Below are 16,927 nucleotides of genomic sequence, written 5' to 3' on the forward strand. Positions count from 1 at the left end.
TCTTCTCTTCTCTTCTCTTCTCTTCTCTTCTCTTCTCTTCTCCTTTTCCTTTTCCTTTTCCTTTTCCTCTTCTTTTTCTTCCTTTTTCTTCTACTGGCTCCACCGCTGAAGGCAAAACTCTCTTATTCGCCTCCACGTCTCACTAGAAAATGGAGAGTCTCAAGTTGTGACTGAGTAATTTTGAGGAAAAAAGAAAAGCTGCCTCCTCCCTGGATCCCTCTGGCAGAGGCAAGCTAAGGAGTGCCAGTACCTGTCTGTGGGCTCAAGCAGCTGGGAGAAGTTGTTAATCACAGCCTCAGTTTGACAGCGGCTGAGGATGGCCACCACCTGGCACAGGAAGGGCATGAATGTGCTCTGCTGCGGGGATGACGTGCAGCTGCGCAGGATGTAGAGGATCGGTGGCACCTGAAAGAAGAAGGGGAGAAAGAACGACTTGCTGCATCCTGGACTCTGCAGGGCCTAACCATGGCCATTCAGCACATGAGCAGTGCCTGCTCCATTGACATGCTGCCAACGCCTAAGCCTAAATTTCAAACCAGCCACCCTGTCAAAGCCCTGACCCTGTGCTCAGGCTGTGCTTCTTTAGCACAAGAGACATAGTGCACGAGGCATAGTGCAACAATCAGAAAAAAAACAAGACACGTAGAAGAAAGTCTCTTACATTCCAACAGATGTCCTTCCTGTACATCTGCAGAAAGGTGGTCATCCACTTCCCAGCAGCACGCACGCGCACTCCTTTGGCTTTCTGGATGGTCTCCTTGATGGCCATCATGAAGTCGATGGTGCGTTCGACAGGGAAGTTTCTGCACACGATCTGCAGAGAAATGAGAAGCAGGAGAGATCCCATCACTGCTCTGCGGCAGCTCTTCAAAACAGAAAGCAGTCTTGAGGGCATTCTTAGTTCAGTGGCTTGCCGGTCATTCAGGTGGCAATCACAACGCTCCTGCTGTCTGTACCCTGCTATTTATACGGAAGGCGGTTGAGCCTTCTCTCAGCTTCTGCACCCATGATGTTTGCTTACATGCAAAGCCTACCTCCCAGCAGCCACAGTCACACATGCACACACACACACACACATACACACACACACACACACACACACAAATGCACATCATGGCATCAGCTCCTTGCACTGGGTGCCCAAAGGCCAGACATAGCTCAGAGCCTCCTGCTACTTGCTGAGAAAAGAGGACTCAGGGTGACAGCTCATTTTGGAAATAGTGTGAAAGGCTGGGAGCAGTACAGGGTCGTGCAGAAGCCTACGCACAGAGATCCCACCACCCCTTTTTGGGCCTACTTACTCTTGCCATTTTGGACGTGGTCTGGAGCTGAGAAACAGTGCTGCAGGCATGCAGCCCCTCACACAGGCTCCCGAGGTCTCTTGTCTCAATGACTCTGTTGGCTGCTTTGTCTGGAAAGAGCACAGAGAGAAAAGGGAAGTCATGCTTCTGGAAATGGAACTGCTTTCCACGGGGGAGAGACAGAGGACAGGGTGGGGACAAGAAGAGAGCTGTGCACGGTACCTCTCCCTCCTGTAAACAGGGCCCAGCCTGTGAGGCTCTGGTAGTGCTACAGAGGAGGGAAGAGGGCTGGAGCACGCCTGCTCTACTCACCTTGGATTCGGAGAAGGGAGCTCAGACAAGTGACAGCCAACTGGCGGGATGCGGGCATGGGGTCGCACGTCAGAGGCGCCAGCAATCCCACCAAGGAGCCAAAGTGCTCACAGGCATCTCCTCTCTGCAGGGGTGAGAGGGAGGAATAAAGCTGTAGACGGCCCCAGCTCTCCCTAGCTTCTCCCATCTGTGTCTTCCCCACACCGTGACATAGCATGCACAGCTGGGCGAGCTCGCGTTCCACCTCAGGGGCACTGGGGAGGGAGCAGGGGGCATGCAGTGGGGCACTTTACTCACTTGAAGCTCTTCACAAACAGACAGAAGCTGGGAGCAGGTCTGCAGGGCCCTCTTGCGCTCCCACACATTTTCCGATATCATTGATCTCCGCAGGACCTGGGGGAGAGCATCTGTCTCAATGAGGACATCTTTTCTTTCCCTTCCTGCCACCCCTCTTCCTGTTCCTCCTTTCCCAGCACTTTCCCTCAAGGTCTGCCCTGTTGCTCCATGTGGCCTCCCCCCTCCTTGAGCACTGGCACTGCTGCTCCCACTCTCTGCAGTCACTCCTGCCTCCTAACCCAGGAGCTTTTCTCGGCTGTGGCCTGCCAGGCGCTGGCTCCTGCCTTTCCCCCTGCAGGGCCCATTTCTCTGCCCATTTCTGAGCTCACAGTGAGCTGGCACGTCAGCAGGAGATTTCTCCCCCTCTGGTCATCCTCTCAGTCCTCAGATCTCTGCCCCCACTATTGACAGGCACCATGCTTTCCCCCTTGCTCCACACATACTCACATGGACTATGTTCTGAAAGAAGCCGCCAGTGGGTTCTGTCTCGAGCAGAACCGCCATCAGCCGGCCCAGAGCTTTCAGTGATGTTTGCTGAAGCTGAAAGCAGAAGAGGGGAGTGAGGTGTAGCATCATGGCTGCTGCCAGAGCATAGGTTGTGTGTGCTGAGGTAGGGTTTGACTGAGACGTGGCCGGGAAAGTTACGGCAGGTTACCTGCAGGTACTGTGATGCTTGCTGTGACTTCCTGATCTTCAGCATCATCTCTGCTGAAGGGTGTGTCACAATGTTTTTGCAGCACAGGACCAACATCTCATCCATGTCCTTGCTTTCGAAAGAGGGCTTCAGCTTGCTGACAGGAGGATAAAAAGGAAGAGAAATCAGAAAGGGCTTTTTGCAGTACTCTCCAGACTGGTTCAGACAACATGTGAGTTTCTCCTAATTGACAACTACAAAGCCAATACCCCCAGCTCATGCTGCTGAGCACTGTCTTCAGTTCCAGCAGCGCCCACCTCCTCCCCAGCAGCAGTGAACCACCTCCTGCTCTGAAGGGAAGGAGACCCCAGCTCTCCCTGTTCTCTTCCCAGGAACACCAGGGCCTTTCTTCCTGCCCAGAACCTCAGCTTCGCCAGGCACAACAGCCCAGTCGTCTCTGCTGTAGATGCGGCTCCTCACCCCCTGCCCCCTCCAGGCCTTCAGGAGCTACCCAAAACAGGGACCACCATGCTGCCTTGCAACCCCAGATCTTACCTCAACTGCTCCAGGGCCAGAACCACCTTTAGAGGCACTGGGGAGACAGGGATGCCCGAGTAATACTTCTTCAGCAGGTCCTGCAAGTCCCAGAGAGATATTGTTAAGGTGGGCACAGGAGACCTGTTCCGCCTGACCCCGAGACAGACACAACTGCCACACACCGGTCCCATCACTCCCACAATTCCCATGGAAGCGCTGCAGGATGCAGCAGCTCAACAGCTGGTGTACTTAGCCCACTGCCCAGCCACTGCCTGCAGCACCCAAGGTCCCCTCCAGCTGGAGACATGTGGCTGATGGAGACCTGTATGCCTCCAGGGAAGCGAGCCTCGTGGCACAGCCCAGAACTCATCTGCACACAGTCCTGTCTCTAGACACTCACCATCAGGATCTCCAGAAGCTTTCCCTTCAAGGAGGGGTTAAAGCACACACAATCACCCACACCTTGGAAGGCAGCGCTGAAGTCGGTGATGCTCTGCACCAGCGCAAGGTTGTTCTGCAAGTCCTGAAGCCCAAGAGAGAAGAACAGTCTTTGAACTGCGGGAAGGGACAAGGGCTGCAAGGGGGACACATGGGGGCAACGCTAAGGGAAGGGCTTGGATCTTCATCTGGGCACAAACCATTCCCCGAGGGACCTTTGGAAAGGAAAGGCCCATCTCAGCATTCCCCCATGTGGAGGGGCTGCAGCTGGGTGCTCAGACACCCTGGCACGCTTTGAACTCTTACCCGGCAGCTGCAGCTGTAGAGCATCAGGATGTTGCCCACGATGTCTCCCTCCAGGTGGGCGAGCAGCTGTTCCTTGGAGGCATGCAGTGCCAAGCTGCCGTGGGCGAGCATGAGAGCGCTGCGTGTGGCGTGAGCTCTCGTGCTGTCCAGCTCCATCTGTGTGAGAAGAAACGCCTTGAGACACTTGCGATGAATCTAGGCTCCCAAGGCAGGAGCTGCAGTGAAAATGAGGCAGAAGAATGCCAAGATGGAAACCCGTAACACTTTACCTTCTTGCGCCTGGAAATCCTCGCATTGTGGCCTTTGCACAGCCTGGATGCAAACATGGTGAGCGTGGCCAGGACTGTTTGGAAGTTGCTCTCAGCAGCATGGCTGAGAAGAGAGATGATTCCCTGCACAAAAGAACAAGGGGCAGTTGGCACAGGCCTGAACTTATTGGTGTGGCCAACCACAGTGGTTGGGCCAGACTTCGCCTGAGGAAAATGGCAGCAGTGAGGAGATGGACAGGCCTGAAGCAGGGCCAGGAGAAGCCCTCTGCCCCAGGGACAAAGCGGGGATGCTTGCAGGAGCTGGAAAAGAGGAGAGCTCACCTGGGCCTCACATGGCTCCTCTGCGTTTGCTTCCTCCAGGTGCTGCAGCAGTTTCTCCTGGATGTGGAGAACTCCCTTACAGGCTCCCAGCACTGTCCCCAGAGCCTTGTACAGGAAAGACTGCATGGGAAGGGAAGGAAGAAGCTGAGATGTGGCAGCAACTTAACCTGTTGGGGGAGGGCCAGGAGGGAAGGACCCACGCTCCCTGGGAGTCTCTGAGAGCAGCTGCAGGGCTGAGCTTTAGCCATCCCTGGGCAGAAGGAAAGGCTGTCTGGGGGGCACAGACTGGGGAAGCAGCATCAGCATCCCGCGTGGGCAAAGCACCAGCTGCAGCCCCAGCCCCAGTTGGACACCTGCAGCTGCACTGCTGGGTAGAGCAGGGGGGAACTCACCTTTTCTCCAGAGCTGCTGGCAGAGCTGCTCAGCCACCGGCTCAGCTCGCAGCTCAGGGCCTCCATCCAGGCCTCGTCCTCTATGGTCTCCAGCGACGCCCTCAGGAACTGTTGGAGAACAGGAGAAGACAATGTTCCTTGCCCTTTGCCTCTTCCCTCACTCCCAAGTTGCAGCCTTCTGGGGAGAGGTGCCTGGAAGAACAGTCCCTCTCCCAGCTCCCCCAGCATTCCCTCCATTAAAGCCTCCTGCCACTCTTCTCCCTAAGACCCCCCTTGGCCTTGGCACAGAGCGGAAGAGGCAGCGCCACAAAGGCGTGCGGCCGCTCCGCAGCAGCGTTTGAGAGGCTGTTCCTGTCCCACAGTGGCTCATATGGGAGCGGGGCTACTTGGGGCAGGCAAGCACTTCTCTGCACCACACCTCCCAGCAATGCTGTACCTTTAGCAGACGGCGCTCGAACTCTGCAGAGTCCAGGAAGCTCTCCTCTTTCCCTGCACAACAGTAGGAAGAAAAAGACCCTTACTTGGGATCAAGCCACAGAAGAAGAACTGCTGCAAACCTGGCTTGGCCTGGGCACTTGACACTGCCAAGCTGGGACCCACACCCCCTCCACAATGACCTGTCCCTCCCCACAAACACTGTCCCCGCAGGAACGCAGAACTAACTGCTCCAAGACTGCTTTCTGAGGGCACGTGAAGGGCCCATACGTGTCCTGGAATGGGCAGATCCCCAGGGGAAAAGGTCCCCATGCCTCAGCGCTGTCTCCCTGGAATGGGAACATCAGCAGAGCAAGCACTGGGCTGCAGGAAATGCTTCCCCTCTGCCACACTGCAAAGATGCATTTTCACTTCCCCCCTTTCCCTGCCTTTGCCTCTTGCTCCCCACTAGCGCTTTACCTTCAAGACACTGCAGCAGCAGGGGGATCTCGGCAGCCCACATGGCCCCCAGAGCTCTGTGGAACCTGCTGTGCAGGTTTTGCATCAGCAGTAAGGCAGCAGCTTGGAGTTTGCTGCCTGCAACAGGGCTGCCTGCCACCACCTGAAGGAGAGCAAGGAGAAGCAGGGTCACTTCTGCAGCAAGAGCAGTGGCTTCCCCCCAGGATGGAAGCAGCTTGGCTCTGCCCTGGCAGGCAAGGAGCAGCCAACAGCTTTGCCCATGGCCAAGCTGCTTCCTCCTGGGGGCTTGTGGCACTGGCTTCTGGAGCATCTACTCACCAATAGGCGCACCAGCAGTGTCTGGGGAGTCAGTCGTGGGCCTGCGAGGAGACAGAAGTGCTGAGTAAGACTCCAAGACACTCCGTGCCCAGCCACATGCACGTCCACTGTCCCTTCTGGGTGTTACCACAGGTCAGCAGAGCTCACTAGGGGACTTTCTGCTCCTACCTTGAAACATGGAGCTGACAAAATGGGGATCCAGATCTTCTATTTGCCGTCCTGTCAGATCCTCTCTCTCAGACAGGGCTTGGATACAGCGGGAGACCGGGATCAGCATGCCGGTGTATTGGGCTGGCACCACGAACAACAGCAGCCGCGGCCACAGGAGCTGTAGGGAACGAGGCAGTTGAGCATGTTAGCATTTCTGCCTCCGCTCAGAGATGAAGAGGATTCTGTGAACTTCCCCGAGTCTTGTGTGCTTCAGAGCACGCTGGAGGAGAGACCTGGGGTGGTGGGACGAGGAACACATGGTTGCGAAGGCAAGGAGCAGCAGCAGGGCAGAGTGTGACTTACTTTGGACATCCCTCTCACAGAGACATCCAGTGACCCCAGGATGTCCATGCACAGTGCCTGGAGAGCTCCTTCTTCCTGGGCTTCCTCGGCAGAAAGGTGTCCGGCTGCCTACACAACAGTAGTGTTGAAAAGCTGGTTATGCTCAGTTCTCAGGAGGCTCAGGTATGGCCCCAGCGGTGCTTCTGTGCCACCCTCTGAGCAGCATGGGTCTTCCCAAAGAAGATGCTGCCCACTGTCCTTACCCTTCTTCCCATGGTGCGGCTGAACTCACTGAAGATGTGCCCCACCACATCCCAGGCTGAGCAGCTCCAGGCATTAGCATTCAGCAGATCCTTGATGAAATGCAGAACAGCCGTCCTCACCTGCAAGGGGTCAACAGTGGGTATGATTTTCCTGGTCAGCAGGTAAAGGGAAGCCACCTGCTCACTGGGGCAGCCCTTTGGGCATGAGCAGAGATAACAAGAGCAGAGGAGAAGCCTTGGCTCGAGGTGAGGGCCAAGCCTTAGCACCAGACTGTGTGCTTTCCATGCATAGCACAGGGACCTGTCCACTCCACTCTGCCTGCTCTCTCCACAGGAGCCATCACAACCGTGTGGTCAATGCCCCAGCACCTCTCTAGTCACCCCAGCTCTGCCTGTGCTGGCAGCAGCATCGCCACCCCAACAGCGCTTTCTTTTCCCAGACCAGCTCACCCGGATCCTGGGGTCACTGCACAGGCGCTGCACAGCCTTGACAACCTGGGGCAGTTTCTCTGTCATCATGGGCTCTGCAAGAAATGTGCAGAAACATGAGCGGAGCCACAACCCAGATGGCAGAAGGGATCCCTGGAAGTCCCAACCAGTGGTACTGACCATCAGAGCGAGCCAGAGCACCAAGCAGACCCAGGGCTGCCACGCATCCAGCCTCCCAGTCATCTTCCAGCTGTGACTGCAGAAACAGGATCATTTCTTCTGGGCAGATCCGGGCTGCAGGGAGGAAATCCCGTGCTGTGTTAGCAAGAAACCCATGCCCATTCCTAAGGTTTGTGAGAGGTTTTGGCCAGGGCACCACCAAGGATTGCCAAAGCTCCTCTCCTTACCCTGCAGCATGATGCAGTGGGTCAGCTGTACACGATCAGCCTCGCTGTGCTGCTTGGTGTCGTCATAGAGCTGTGGGAACAAGGTCCATTTGAGAAAATCACATCAGCACTGAGGATGCAAAAGACACTGCGCAGCCTGCTCTCATCTCCCTGGGCACTCTTGGGAAGAGGACAGGCAGACAAAACCCAGCCCGCCCCACAGCATCCCCGGGGGTACACCCACAGCTCTGGAACATCCTTGAGCATGCAGGAGCTAAGGCTGAGCTGCCTTAGTCAGGGGCTCAGAGCTTTGCAGTCCTCCTGAGACTTAGCCAAGAGGGAAACTGCTGTGGGCGCAAGGATAGGCTCCTCTTACCTGGTAGAACACGGCACTGGTGATGTCCAGAAACCTGTCCTTCGGGATGACAGACTCAATGCCCTCTAAGGCCTCCAGGAAGAGAATGAGGCTCTGCAAGACACCAGGAGAGGAAGAAAGGGATGAAGCCATATCTAGCCACCTGGGAGTGGAGAAACTGTTTCCCAATTGTTTCTCTGCAGGGAGAAGCTCCTGCACAGGCATTCCTGTTTTTCCCCTACCTCCCAGCAGCACCAAGAGAGTCTCTCTGCTCTCAATCGAGCTGTGTTTGGGCATCATTTGCTGGCATTTCCCACCCAGCAGCCCTCTTCTCCCCCATCAGATGCAACTAGATGTGGTCCCCCCAGTTGTTAGCACAGAGCTCCTCAGGCACTCAGAGCCCCACAGTGGTGATGCTGAGGCCTCCCATCCCCAGGAGATGAGCCCCAGTGACTCTTGGCTCCCTCCTGGCTCCTGTCCGGGTTGTTCCTTCTTTGACTGAAGAGCTAAGGAAGCCTCAGACCTCCCTTGAACACCCATTCTTTCTTTCCCACCTCCTCCCTGCATTCCCCTGGCCCCTTGTGGCACTTGCACAGGCCCCACATCCACCCTGAGCCATGTGCAGCATCTCACCTTGGCCACCCTGCAGGTGTCTTGGATTTCCTGACACGGGTGAACGAGCCAGAGGAGCTGCTCCCAGACATGCTCTTGGTGCAGCTCCTCTTGCAGGAGAACATCCAGCATGGTAGCCACAGCCCCAAGTACGGCCTGTTTGTCCTGGAGAGGGATGGCAGAGGTCTGGCATTAAAGACTGATGTTCTGCCCTTCCTAAAGAGAAGGCTTTTTCTTTCCCTTCCCCTTCACCACACCCCCACGCCCAGCAGGAGATGGGCTCGCTCTGGAGGGCAGACAAGTTGTCCCCATACCCTCATCCCCAGCTCTTCCTGCCACAATGCTGTGACATGCAGCTGCTCCCTGGCACAGAGCCAGTTCAGGGCCCTTTGCAGGGCCAGCCCAGTCCCTCTCATCACCCCCCAGCTCTCAGCCCACTGGGCACAGACAGAGCTGCCGACATGGGTGCCCCCGCTGCCATCCTTGGCTAGGAATGCAGCAGTGCTTACCTCCTCCTCCTGGCAGTCCTGCCAGTTCCACACCACACAGAAGAGCAACTCATGAAGGTTCTCATAAATTTGCTCTTTCTCCATGGCAGGCCAGGGGCATTGGGTTCCAGAGGACAAGTTAATCTTGACTCCATCCAGCCACTGTTTCACAACTGAAAAACAAAATTAAAAAAAATAAATGACGATTTTTTATTATTTTTATTAAAAGAGAGTGAGAGAAAAGGGAGCCTGTGAGAGTCTGCAGCAGGGCGAGGTGCAAGGGCTGTCCCGAGGCCCCCTGCTCTGGGGCCGGCACTCACCAGCACAAGCGATGCGCAGGATCTGGCCGCTCCTCACCTGGCCCACCACACTGCGCAGGCCGGCCAGCGTCAGCCACACAAAGGGGATGCACTGTGGAGCTGCAGAGAGGAAGCAGAGGGCCACGGTCAGAGTCCTGGCAGCAAGGGAAGAGGGGCTGCAGCCCTGCATCCCGCAGCTCAACGCAGATCATGCGTGGAGGGGAGAGACCCAGGTTAGAGATGTCAGGAGGCTGAGGGCACTCTACCATAGGTGCTGAAGAGTTTGCTCAGGGTGATGAGAACAAACTCCTTGGACATCTCCCCCGTGGCCTTCAGGTGGCTCTGGAGCTCGGCCATCACCAAGGTGAAGTGCGTCCGGGCCAGAGCCACCAGGACATTGCTGGCAGCTGTCTTGACATTGCTGGTCACGCCCTGAAAAAGAGTCTCTGGTGACACGCGGCACAGGAGATTGCCTGAGGCCCTTGGAAGGGCTAAGCCACCACCATCCACCAGCAGAACACCAGCATGGGCAGGCGGCTCCTTTTGCCTTTGGCAGTGACCCCTCACCTGGGCTGCCGTCAGGTCCTGGGACACCTCTGCCAGCAGCCGGTTCACCACTCCGCACGGCGGGCGGCTGTCGTCTTCCCACAGGGCGCTCTCCAGCTCACAGTACGCCTGCGCTCGGTCACCCTGGGGACAAGGATCAGTCACGCTCGCTTTGCCCTCTGCCACCCATCGCTGTGTGGATGCGCTGCCGGGGCCTGGCACCCACGGGACGGTGGCCTTGGGCCAGGAGGGCAAGGATTGATGGTTGGATGTCCCCAACTCACCTCCCGATCTTGCAGGCACTGCAGCAGCAAAGTCACGGCGCAGGTAGGGACAGGGCTTGACACCCTGCTTCTTTCCCTGCGACGCGTACACCTGGGCATGCAGCCCACACAAGCAAAGAGACCTGGAAGGAAAGAGCAGAGCAGCTGCTGCTGGTGTTGCTTGGAGCCAGGGCCGAGCATCCAGCCAGCTCTGGGAGGAACGCTCGTCCAGCCCCACAGCGCAGGACTGAGTGTGGTTGGCGGGGATAGGGGAGGGAGCTTTCCCCTTGCTGGGGTACTGGGGAAACCATGGTGGGCAGCTGCACTCAGCAGAGCAAGGACAGTGCTGCTGGCACGTCCTAAACAGACACTGGAGGCACACATGTGCTCGGGCAGCGTCACGGTGTCCAGAGAGGTGGAGGGACCTCACCTCGAAGGGCTCTTAGACGCTCCATCACAGCAGGATATGTCCAGACAGACACAACGCTCTCTCTGGTTCCACTTCCTGCGGGTCCCACAAGCGGACTGAGCACCACTCCCACTGCTGCCACAAGGGTGTATGAGGTACCACTGTGACATCACACCGCAGTGTCACCTCACAGAGAATGGCCCTGGGCTGGGGACCAGACAGCATGCAGGGCAACCTTGCAGGCCCCCAGACACAGCATGTTTTTGTGATGCAATTGGCTCTGGGGTTCCAGTTCCATGCTGATGCAGGGAATCACCTCAGCAGGTGAGGGAGAGCCCCTGCCAGGGAGCATCTGCTGGGCACCGTTGCCCGGCATTGTCTTAGTGACTGGGGACTCCATGACGGGAGGCACTGAGGCCCCCATCTGCTGCCCAGACAACCTCTCCAGACAGCTTTGCTGTCTTCTGAGGGCACGTGTCAGAGATGTTAAGGAGACTCCACTGCATCTGATCAAACAAGAACACCACCATCCGCTTGCTGTCATTCAAGTAGGGTCATGGGAGGCTGCCATGAGGAAATGGCAGAACGTCAGAAAGGGACTTTGCATCCCTTGGAAAGATGCTAAAGGGATGGGAGCACCAGGAGTATTCGCCTCTGTCCTTCTGACTGGAGGCTGGGTCCCAAAAGGAAGGAGAATAGAGGTGGTAAATTACTGGCTGATTACTGTGATGGTGTTGGGATTGAGGCTTTGTGTACCTTGACCTTGGTCACGCATTTGAGAGAACAGGCGTGTGGGCATGAGATGGAACGCAACTGTGCAGTTGGGGCCAAAGTGTTCTGCGGAGCAAGCTGGCTGGATTGATTACCAGAGTGTTAAACCAGATTTGATGGAGGAAGTGCATGGAGTTCCTTGTGAAACAAGGAGAATAAGTTAGGTTAAAAGCTATATGCCTTCATGAGGTGCTGAATTGGAAGCTACAGTTCTGATCTTTCTAAGCCAGGTTTTTGCTCCCGATAACAGATGCTATTCTACAGACCTAGAGAGTTAATACAGACAGCGAGTCTCCTGTTTCTCCAAATAACATTGTTAGCTATCCCATCTCTGGAACGAAGGCAGCAGGCTGGGACAGTAAACCACAAATTAACAAAGAAGCAGCGGATTGGTGGATCGAGTTGATGCTGATAAGAGGACTGGCCAGAGTCAGGCAAGCGTTCTCCAACTTGACCCAGGTCAAAGAGTACACAGCTAGGAAGATGACAGCCTTCATCAGAAAGACCACCAGATGACCAGGGAGAAATGCCACTCATGCGTAAACGAACTGAGATTCGGGGTGGGGAAAAGTGTCAATCATTCTGGGGACTCACTGTAATAAAAGAACCTTTTCTTGGACATCCAATGCATATGTAGGCAGTTTGATCTTTAAGCATATGCCTTTCTTGACCTCTGGTAAGCAGGCTAGGAGGGAATACCCCCTGCATCCAGCATAAGTGTGCAGCGCTGAGTGAACATGCCTGCTTTATGACTGCTCTGTGGTTGTAGACTTTGATTCCGCATGTCACTTGCGATAGAGAAGGGCCTGGGAATGCTGTCTTCTTAGTCAACTGTGGAGAGAAACCTCCCAGTTGTCCAGTAGGATCTTGTGAGGACTCCTCAGAGAAGACAACATTGCCAAGAGCCTGGCTTAAACCTTCCCACATCCCTCTAGAGAATCCTGCACCCTCTGCTTCCCTACGGTGCCTGTATAGCAATGCACACCACATGGGGAATAAACAGGAAGAACTAGAGATCTGTGTGTGCTTAAAGGAGTGTGATGTCATTGCAATCACACATGAGACATGGTGGGACCTGAGTCTGTTCATCCTGGGGAAAGGAGGGCTGAGGGGGGATCACACAAATGTTTATGAATATTCTGGAGATCCTGGTGGATGAGAAGCTGGACATGAGCCATCAGCATGCACTTGCGGCCCAGAAGGCCAACTATATCCTAGGCTGCATTAAAAAAGGGGAGGCCAGCAAGGAAAGAAAGCTGGTATAGTCCTCCTCTACTCAGCTCTTGCGAGGTCCTGTCTGGAGTACTGCATCCAGGCCTGGGGCCCCCAGCACAAGAAAGATGCAGAGCTCTTGCATCGGGTCCAGAGGAGGGCCACTAAGATGATCAGAAGGCTGGTGCACATCTACTGTGGAGTAAGGTTGAGGGAAGTGGAATTGTTTAGCTTGGAGAAGAAAAGGCTCTGGTGAGACCTCATTGTGGCCTTTCAATACTTGAAGTGAGCACATAAACAGGAGGGGGAACAGCTGTTTATGAGGGTGGATAGTGATAGGACATGGAACAATGGTTTTAAACTGTGATAGGGGAGGTTTAGGTTAGATATTAGAAGAAAGTTTTTCACTCAGAGGGTGCTGACACACTGGAACAGGTTGCCCAAGGAGGTTGTGGATGCCCCATCCTTGGAGGCATTCAAGGCCAGGCTGGATGTGGCTCTGGGCAACCTCGTCTGGTGGTTGGAGACCCTGCTGTGGCTGAAGGGTTGAAACTGGATGATTTTTGAGGTCCTTTTCAACCCGGGCCATTCTGTGACTTTATGTTACTAAGAAGGTGATGCTTTTAGATCTGCAAGAGGAAAATGCAGATTCCTGGGGACTCCCTTCCCTCTGAAGGGCTTTAAAGAGGAACACTTGAACACTTGCACTGATGCTACAGCCACCACACTAAAACCAGGATTGATACCCTCACCTGCTGTGCAGCAGCTGCACTGAAAAACAGACTTTAGATCCTTAGTCTATTAGCATTTTTGTTTGCTGTTTTTGGCCTGTGCTCAGGCAATCTAAGGGTGCAATGATTTATTTGCATGTGACGGGAGGAGAAAGAAACCTCTACCTTGAGAGTTTATAAGATTTTGTTTTTTCTCTCAAATCTGCTCACTGCTTAACATATACAAGACTTCATTTGTCAATGTCTCTTGAATAATCATCCTTTGAAGCCGCTTTATGAAGAGACTCACTGTAAAGGTTCTTTATGAATGCTAGCAAATGAGTTCTCATTAGAAACAGTTACATGCTACTGCATAATCATGAAATGATAAAAGAGTATCAACAGGGATGACATGACTGGATGCAAAATTCATTAAGGACTCAATGTGGAGTCCAGTAGAGCTTTGGGGTCATATAAACATCAAGTTTACAAAGCCCATTTTGAAAGAAATGTTAGAAGACATTTTCTGGCTCACATACCAAGAATGTATGTGCTCAATCTTCTGCCAGGCTGTGTCTTCAAACTCGTACAAATGTGTGAATACTTATATATACTTGAGACACATCTCTACCACCAATAAATTAAGCATTATATGGCTCTGCATGGATGTACCAAATCACCTCCAAGAGCAGACTAAATGCATTATATCTATGATACACCAGCAATAATTCTCCCTCTCTCAGCAGCAACTATTAGCCTGAGCACTGCAGCAGGCTAACGGAGCTGGAGTACCAATTAAGAGGAGGGGTGTCTGTGTACTCCACAGCCCAACTTACTCCTCCCATTACTGCTTATGGAAGTTTTAGCATTAAAGCAAGATTAAAGTTCAAGAGACATCATGCAAAATAATATGTACAATTTAACAAATAATAATTTACCAGAGAATACCCTTTTCACTAAATTTTTTTTTTTTTTTTAAATTCAGACTTTTTGATGCAGTTCTCTAGAAGGATGTGGAGTCTAAGCAGGTTATTACTGTTTAAAAACTTATTACTGTTTCAGTATGTAGTTCTAAAGCAGTGGTTCTTTGAATTCTGCAGTGAAATACTAAGGAACTTAGCCTGAGAGTTGCAGAAATGTAATTAAAAGAGAGCTTGACATTTCTGAGCATGCATGCTCTTTGTATTTCAGCCCACATATGCAACTGGCTGTTTTTGCATCTGAGCAGAGAAATTAGTAGTACTGAAAAAAATGATGGTGTTTCAGAAGATGACACGCCAACTTAAGCTCAGTTTTAAATTTATGATTATTTTTGGAGTTGTAAGATGTGGGTACTACAAATGTAAATCACTGTCACTTGAACACAACTCACTAGAAACATTCCTGACAAGCTGGCTCTATTTCTGTCTCAAACAGGCTGAAAGAAGGCTACTTTTTAATTTTCTTTTTATTATGATGTTTTTTACTCTACTCATTTGCCATAATATAGCAGAGAGTTAAATCAGTGAGAAGGTACAGATTTTGCAGGATCATTCTAATCCTTCATGATATTTGAAAGGCTTCTCCTTATTTACTGAATTAGTCCTAGTGTTACAAAGTAGTTCATAAAAATATTAATAGAATTATTCTTGTTTATAATATGCTATAACTTCACATTTTCCATTGTATAACATTGAGCCTGGGATGCACTTACACAGTAGCACTACTAATTTGTTCATCCAGTTTGAAGACCAGCATATGACCTTAATGTATAATCAGGAAAAGCGCGGGAGTATTTATTTCTATCACATCTTCAATATTCTGTCTGATTCTAAGAGAGGAGTCTTATTTTTTATTTGAGTCTGTATAGGCTGCTTTTATGAAATACTGACATCAAGCAGAAGCATAGAAGAGAGGGAGACTTTCTGATATGTCGCATAGGACATCCTTCCCACTTGTACACACTCTCCTTGTCCATGTTTATACATCAAACCAGTGGGTAACAGCCTATGTCCACAGAACTGGATATTTTGGAGGATGCTCCAAAATGAGATGGCACTGTCTAAACTGCCAGCTGTTGTAGATGGCTTTGATTCACGCTACCTTCCAAATAGTGCCTGAGGTCATCACAGACTAGAACCATACCCAGAACCCATCTTACAATCCGCCAGTAGGGATATAAAGGGCTCAAAGTCTGGAAAACTCCTTGGTACTGCTTTAATTTTCAGGCAACACTACACAAATCTGGAAAAAGAAACTCCATTACCAGTCATGTTTTATCCCCACTGCATGTTTATTGCATCTAAGGCATTCTGTAACAAAGCCACAATTCTTAGGGCTGCGGCTGTCCCTAAAAAAGTCTGAATCTGTCCCACTAGTACTGGAACCCAGGGATGTCTCTAATGATGGAAAGCAGATAAATACCAGAATGGGAGTTGGTAAGAATAGTGTGATGTGGATCTGGCTTTGGGCTAGAGTGTTTAGCTCTGAAACTGCTGTACCTCACAGTAATTTGCTCCAAGGAGCCTTTCCACTATTCTTGCCATGTAAAGCTCTCCTAACGCATTTAAAATGTACTCGGTATTCAGAGACCTTTTGGACTTCATCCAGATGTGCAAAAGTACACACTTTTTATTTCTAATTCTTAAGCTTGGCACAAGTTTGGCTTCTTGAGACTGACATCACAATTGTAAAATGCTTTTAATGCTGGTGAGAGCCAGGCTGAAAGACTTTATTTTGTCATTAACTCAGATTATATGGCAGAGACTGAGACTGCACTGTGTTTATTGTAAAGGAACAAAACTCTCATAGGTATTAAACTAAGTAATTTCTTTGGGCTGAGCTCTAAACAAAATACCATTTTTAATACTGTTTTAAGCAATAACTGCTTCCAGGATTATTACCTTAATGAAAGCATTTATCTTATTTTTTCTTATTATTCATACTTTTATTATTCAAAGCCTCTGGTGGATTTGCTGGTACTAGCATGGCTACACATAGACAATTTATGGCTGTTTCTTTTGGGATTGATTTGTCAGCTTTATTCCCTTTCTTAAATTACAATGAAACAATACAAATAAGCATAAAATACCTACATTTTCAAAGATGACAGCTCATTATGGAAATGATGGCAACAAGCAGAAACAGCAAAGACCTTCCTATGCCCCTAAGCTGAGTTAACTTCAAAAGAGAGACTTGGACTGTGTGAGGGTAGAGATCCTCTGCACTTTGAATAAACTGTAAAACATCTACAATGTTTTCACACTGCTCTGCTTCAAGTAGCTGTATAACTATGTACAGATCTGACACAGGAGCAAAAGAGTTCAAACCCAAATTTAAGTAGCATATAATAAATAAAAACATATCAAACCTACACAGCAAAATATAGACTAAGATTACCCATCTAGACAGGGTGGCAGAATAGTTTTAGTGCTCTACAAGATTGGACCATGTGGCACTTCTGTAGCTTGTCAGACTATTCCAAAATATGCAGGCACTTTACCATATGGAGTAAGAATCGAAAATAAAACAAGCTGTGGTGCCTAGCAGCTGGTATGTCACAGATAAGTGAAAGCAACTGAACCAAAACTGTAACTATTGACATAAGAGATATCATAACTGTGTTAGGCCAGATGGTGAATGCAAAGTGCGATTC

The 16,927-nt window shown here is 51.6% G+C and overlaps 1 protein-coding gene across 1 annotated transcript; it reads right to left on the reverse strand.

Moving 5' to 3' along the window:
• Positions 1-20: 20 nt before the first annotated feature.
• Positions 21-10,727, reverse strand: LOC104914879 (maestro heat-like repeat-containing protein family member 2B). The gene is made up of 31 exons (XM_019612442.1): positions 10,622-10,727; positions 10,213-10,334; positions 9,950-10,072; positions 9,649-9,814; positions 9,404-9,502; positions 9,105-9,256; positions 8,617-8,760; positions 8,005-8,097; positions 7,650-7,719; positions 7,423-7,536; positions 7,264-7,337; positions 6,814-6,933; positions 6,572-6,679; positions 6,227-6,386; positions 6,059-6,099; positions 5,741-5,882; positions 5,283-5,335; positions 4,847-4,954; positions 4,455-4,574; positions 4,134-4,256; positions 3,865-4,020; positions 3,521-3,643; positions 3,139-3,218; positions 2,605-2,740; positions 2,397-2,489; positions 1,911-2,006; positions 1,614-1,737; positions 1,302-1,411; positions 662-814; positions 251-405; positions 21-142 (listed from the first exon to the last, which is right to left on the reverse strand). Exons 1-31 carry the CDS (start codon positions 10,644-10,646, stop codon positions 91-93), a joined length of 3,435 nt encoding a protein of 1,144 aa, XP_019467987.1. The 5' UTR covers positions 10,647-10,727; the 3' UTR covers positions 21-90.
• Positions 10,728-16,927: the final 6,200 nt, after the last annotated feature.

Source organism: Meleagris gallopavo, chromosome 1, assembly GCF_000146605.3.
Source record: "Meleagris gallopavo isolate NT-WF06-2002-E0010 breed Aviagen turkey brand Nicholas breeding stock chromosome 1, Turkey_5.1, whole genome shotgun sequence".
Lineage (NCBI taxonomy): Eukaryota > Metazoa > Chordata > Aves > Galliformes > Phasianidae > Meleagris > Meleagris gallopavo.

Coding starts and splice junctions, on each gene's coding strand:
- LOC104914879 (XM_019612442.1), bottom strand. CDS start 10,646: ATGGAGCGTCTAAGAGCCCTTCGAG. Junction 7,720..8,004: donor CCAGTGCCGTGTTCTACCAG/GTAAGAGGAGCC, acceptor TTGTTCCCACAG/CTCTATGACGACACCAAGCA. Junction 1,738..1,910: donor CTGTTTGTGAAGAGCTTCAA/GTGAGTAAAGTG, acceptor TCACCCCTGCAG/AGAGGAGATGCCTGTGAGCA.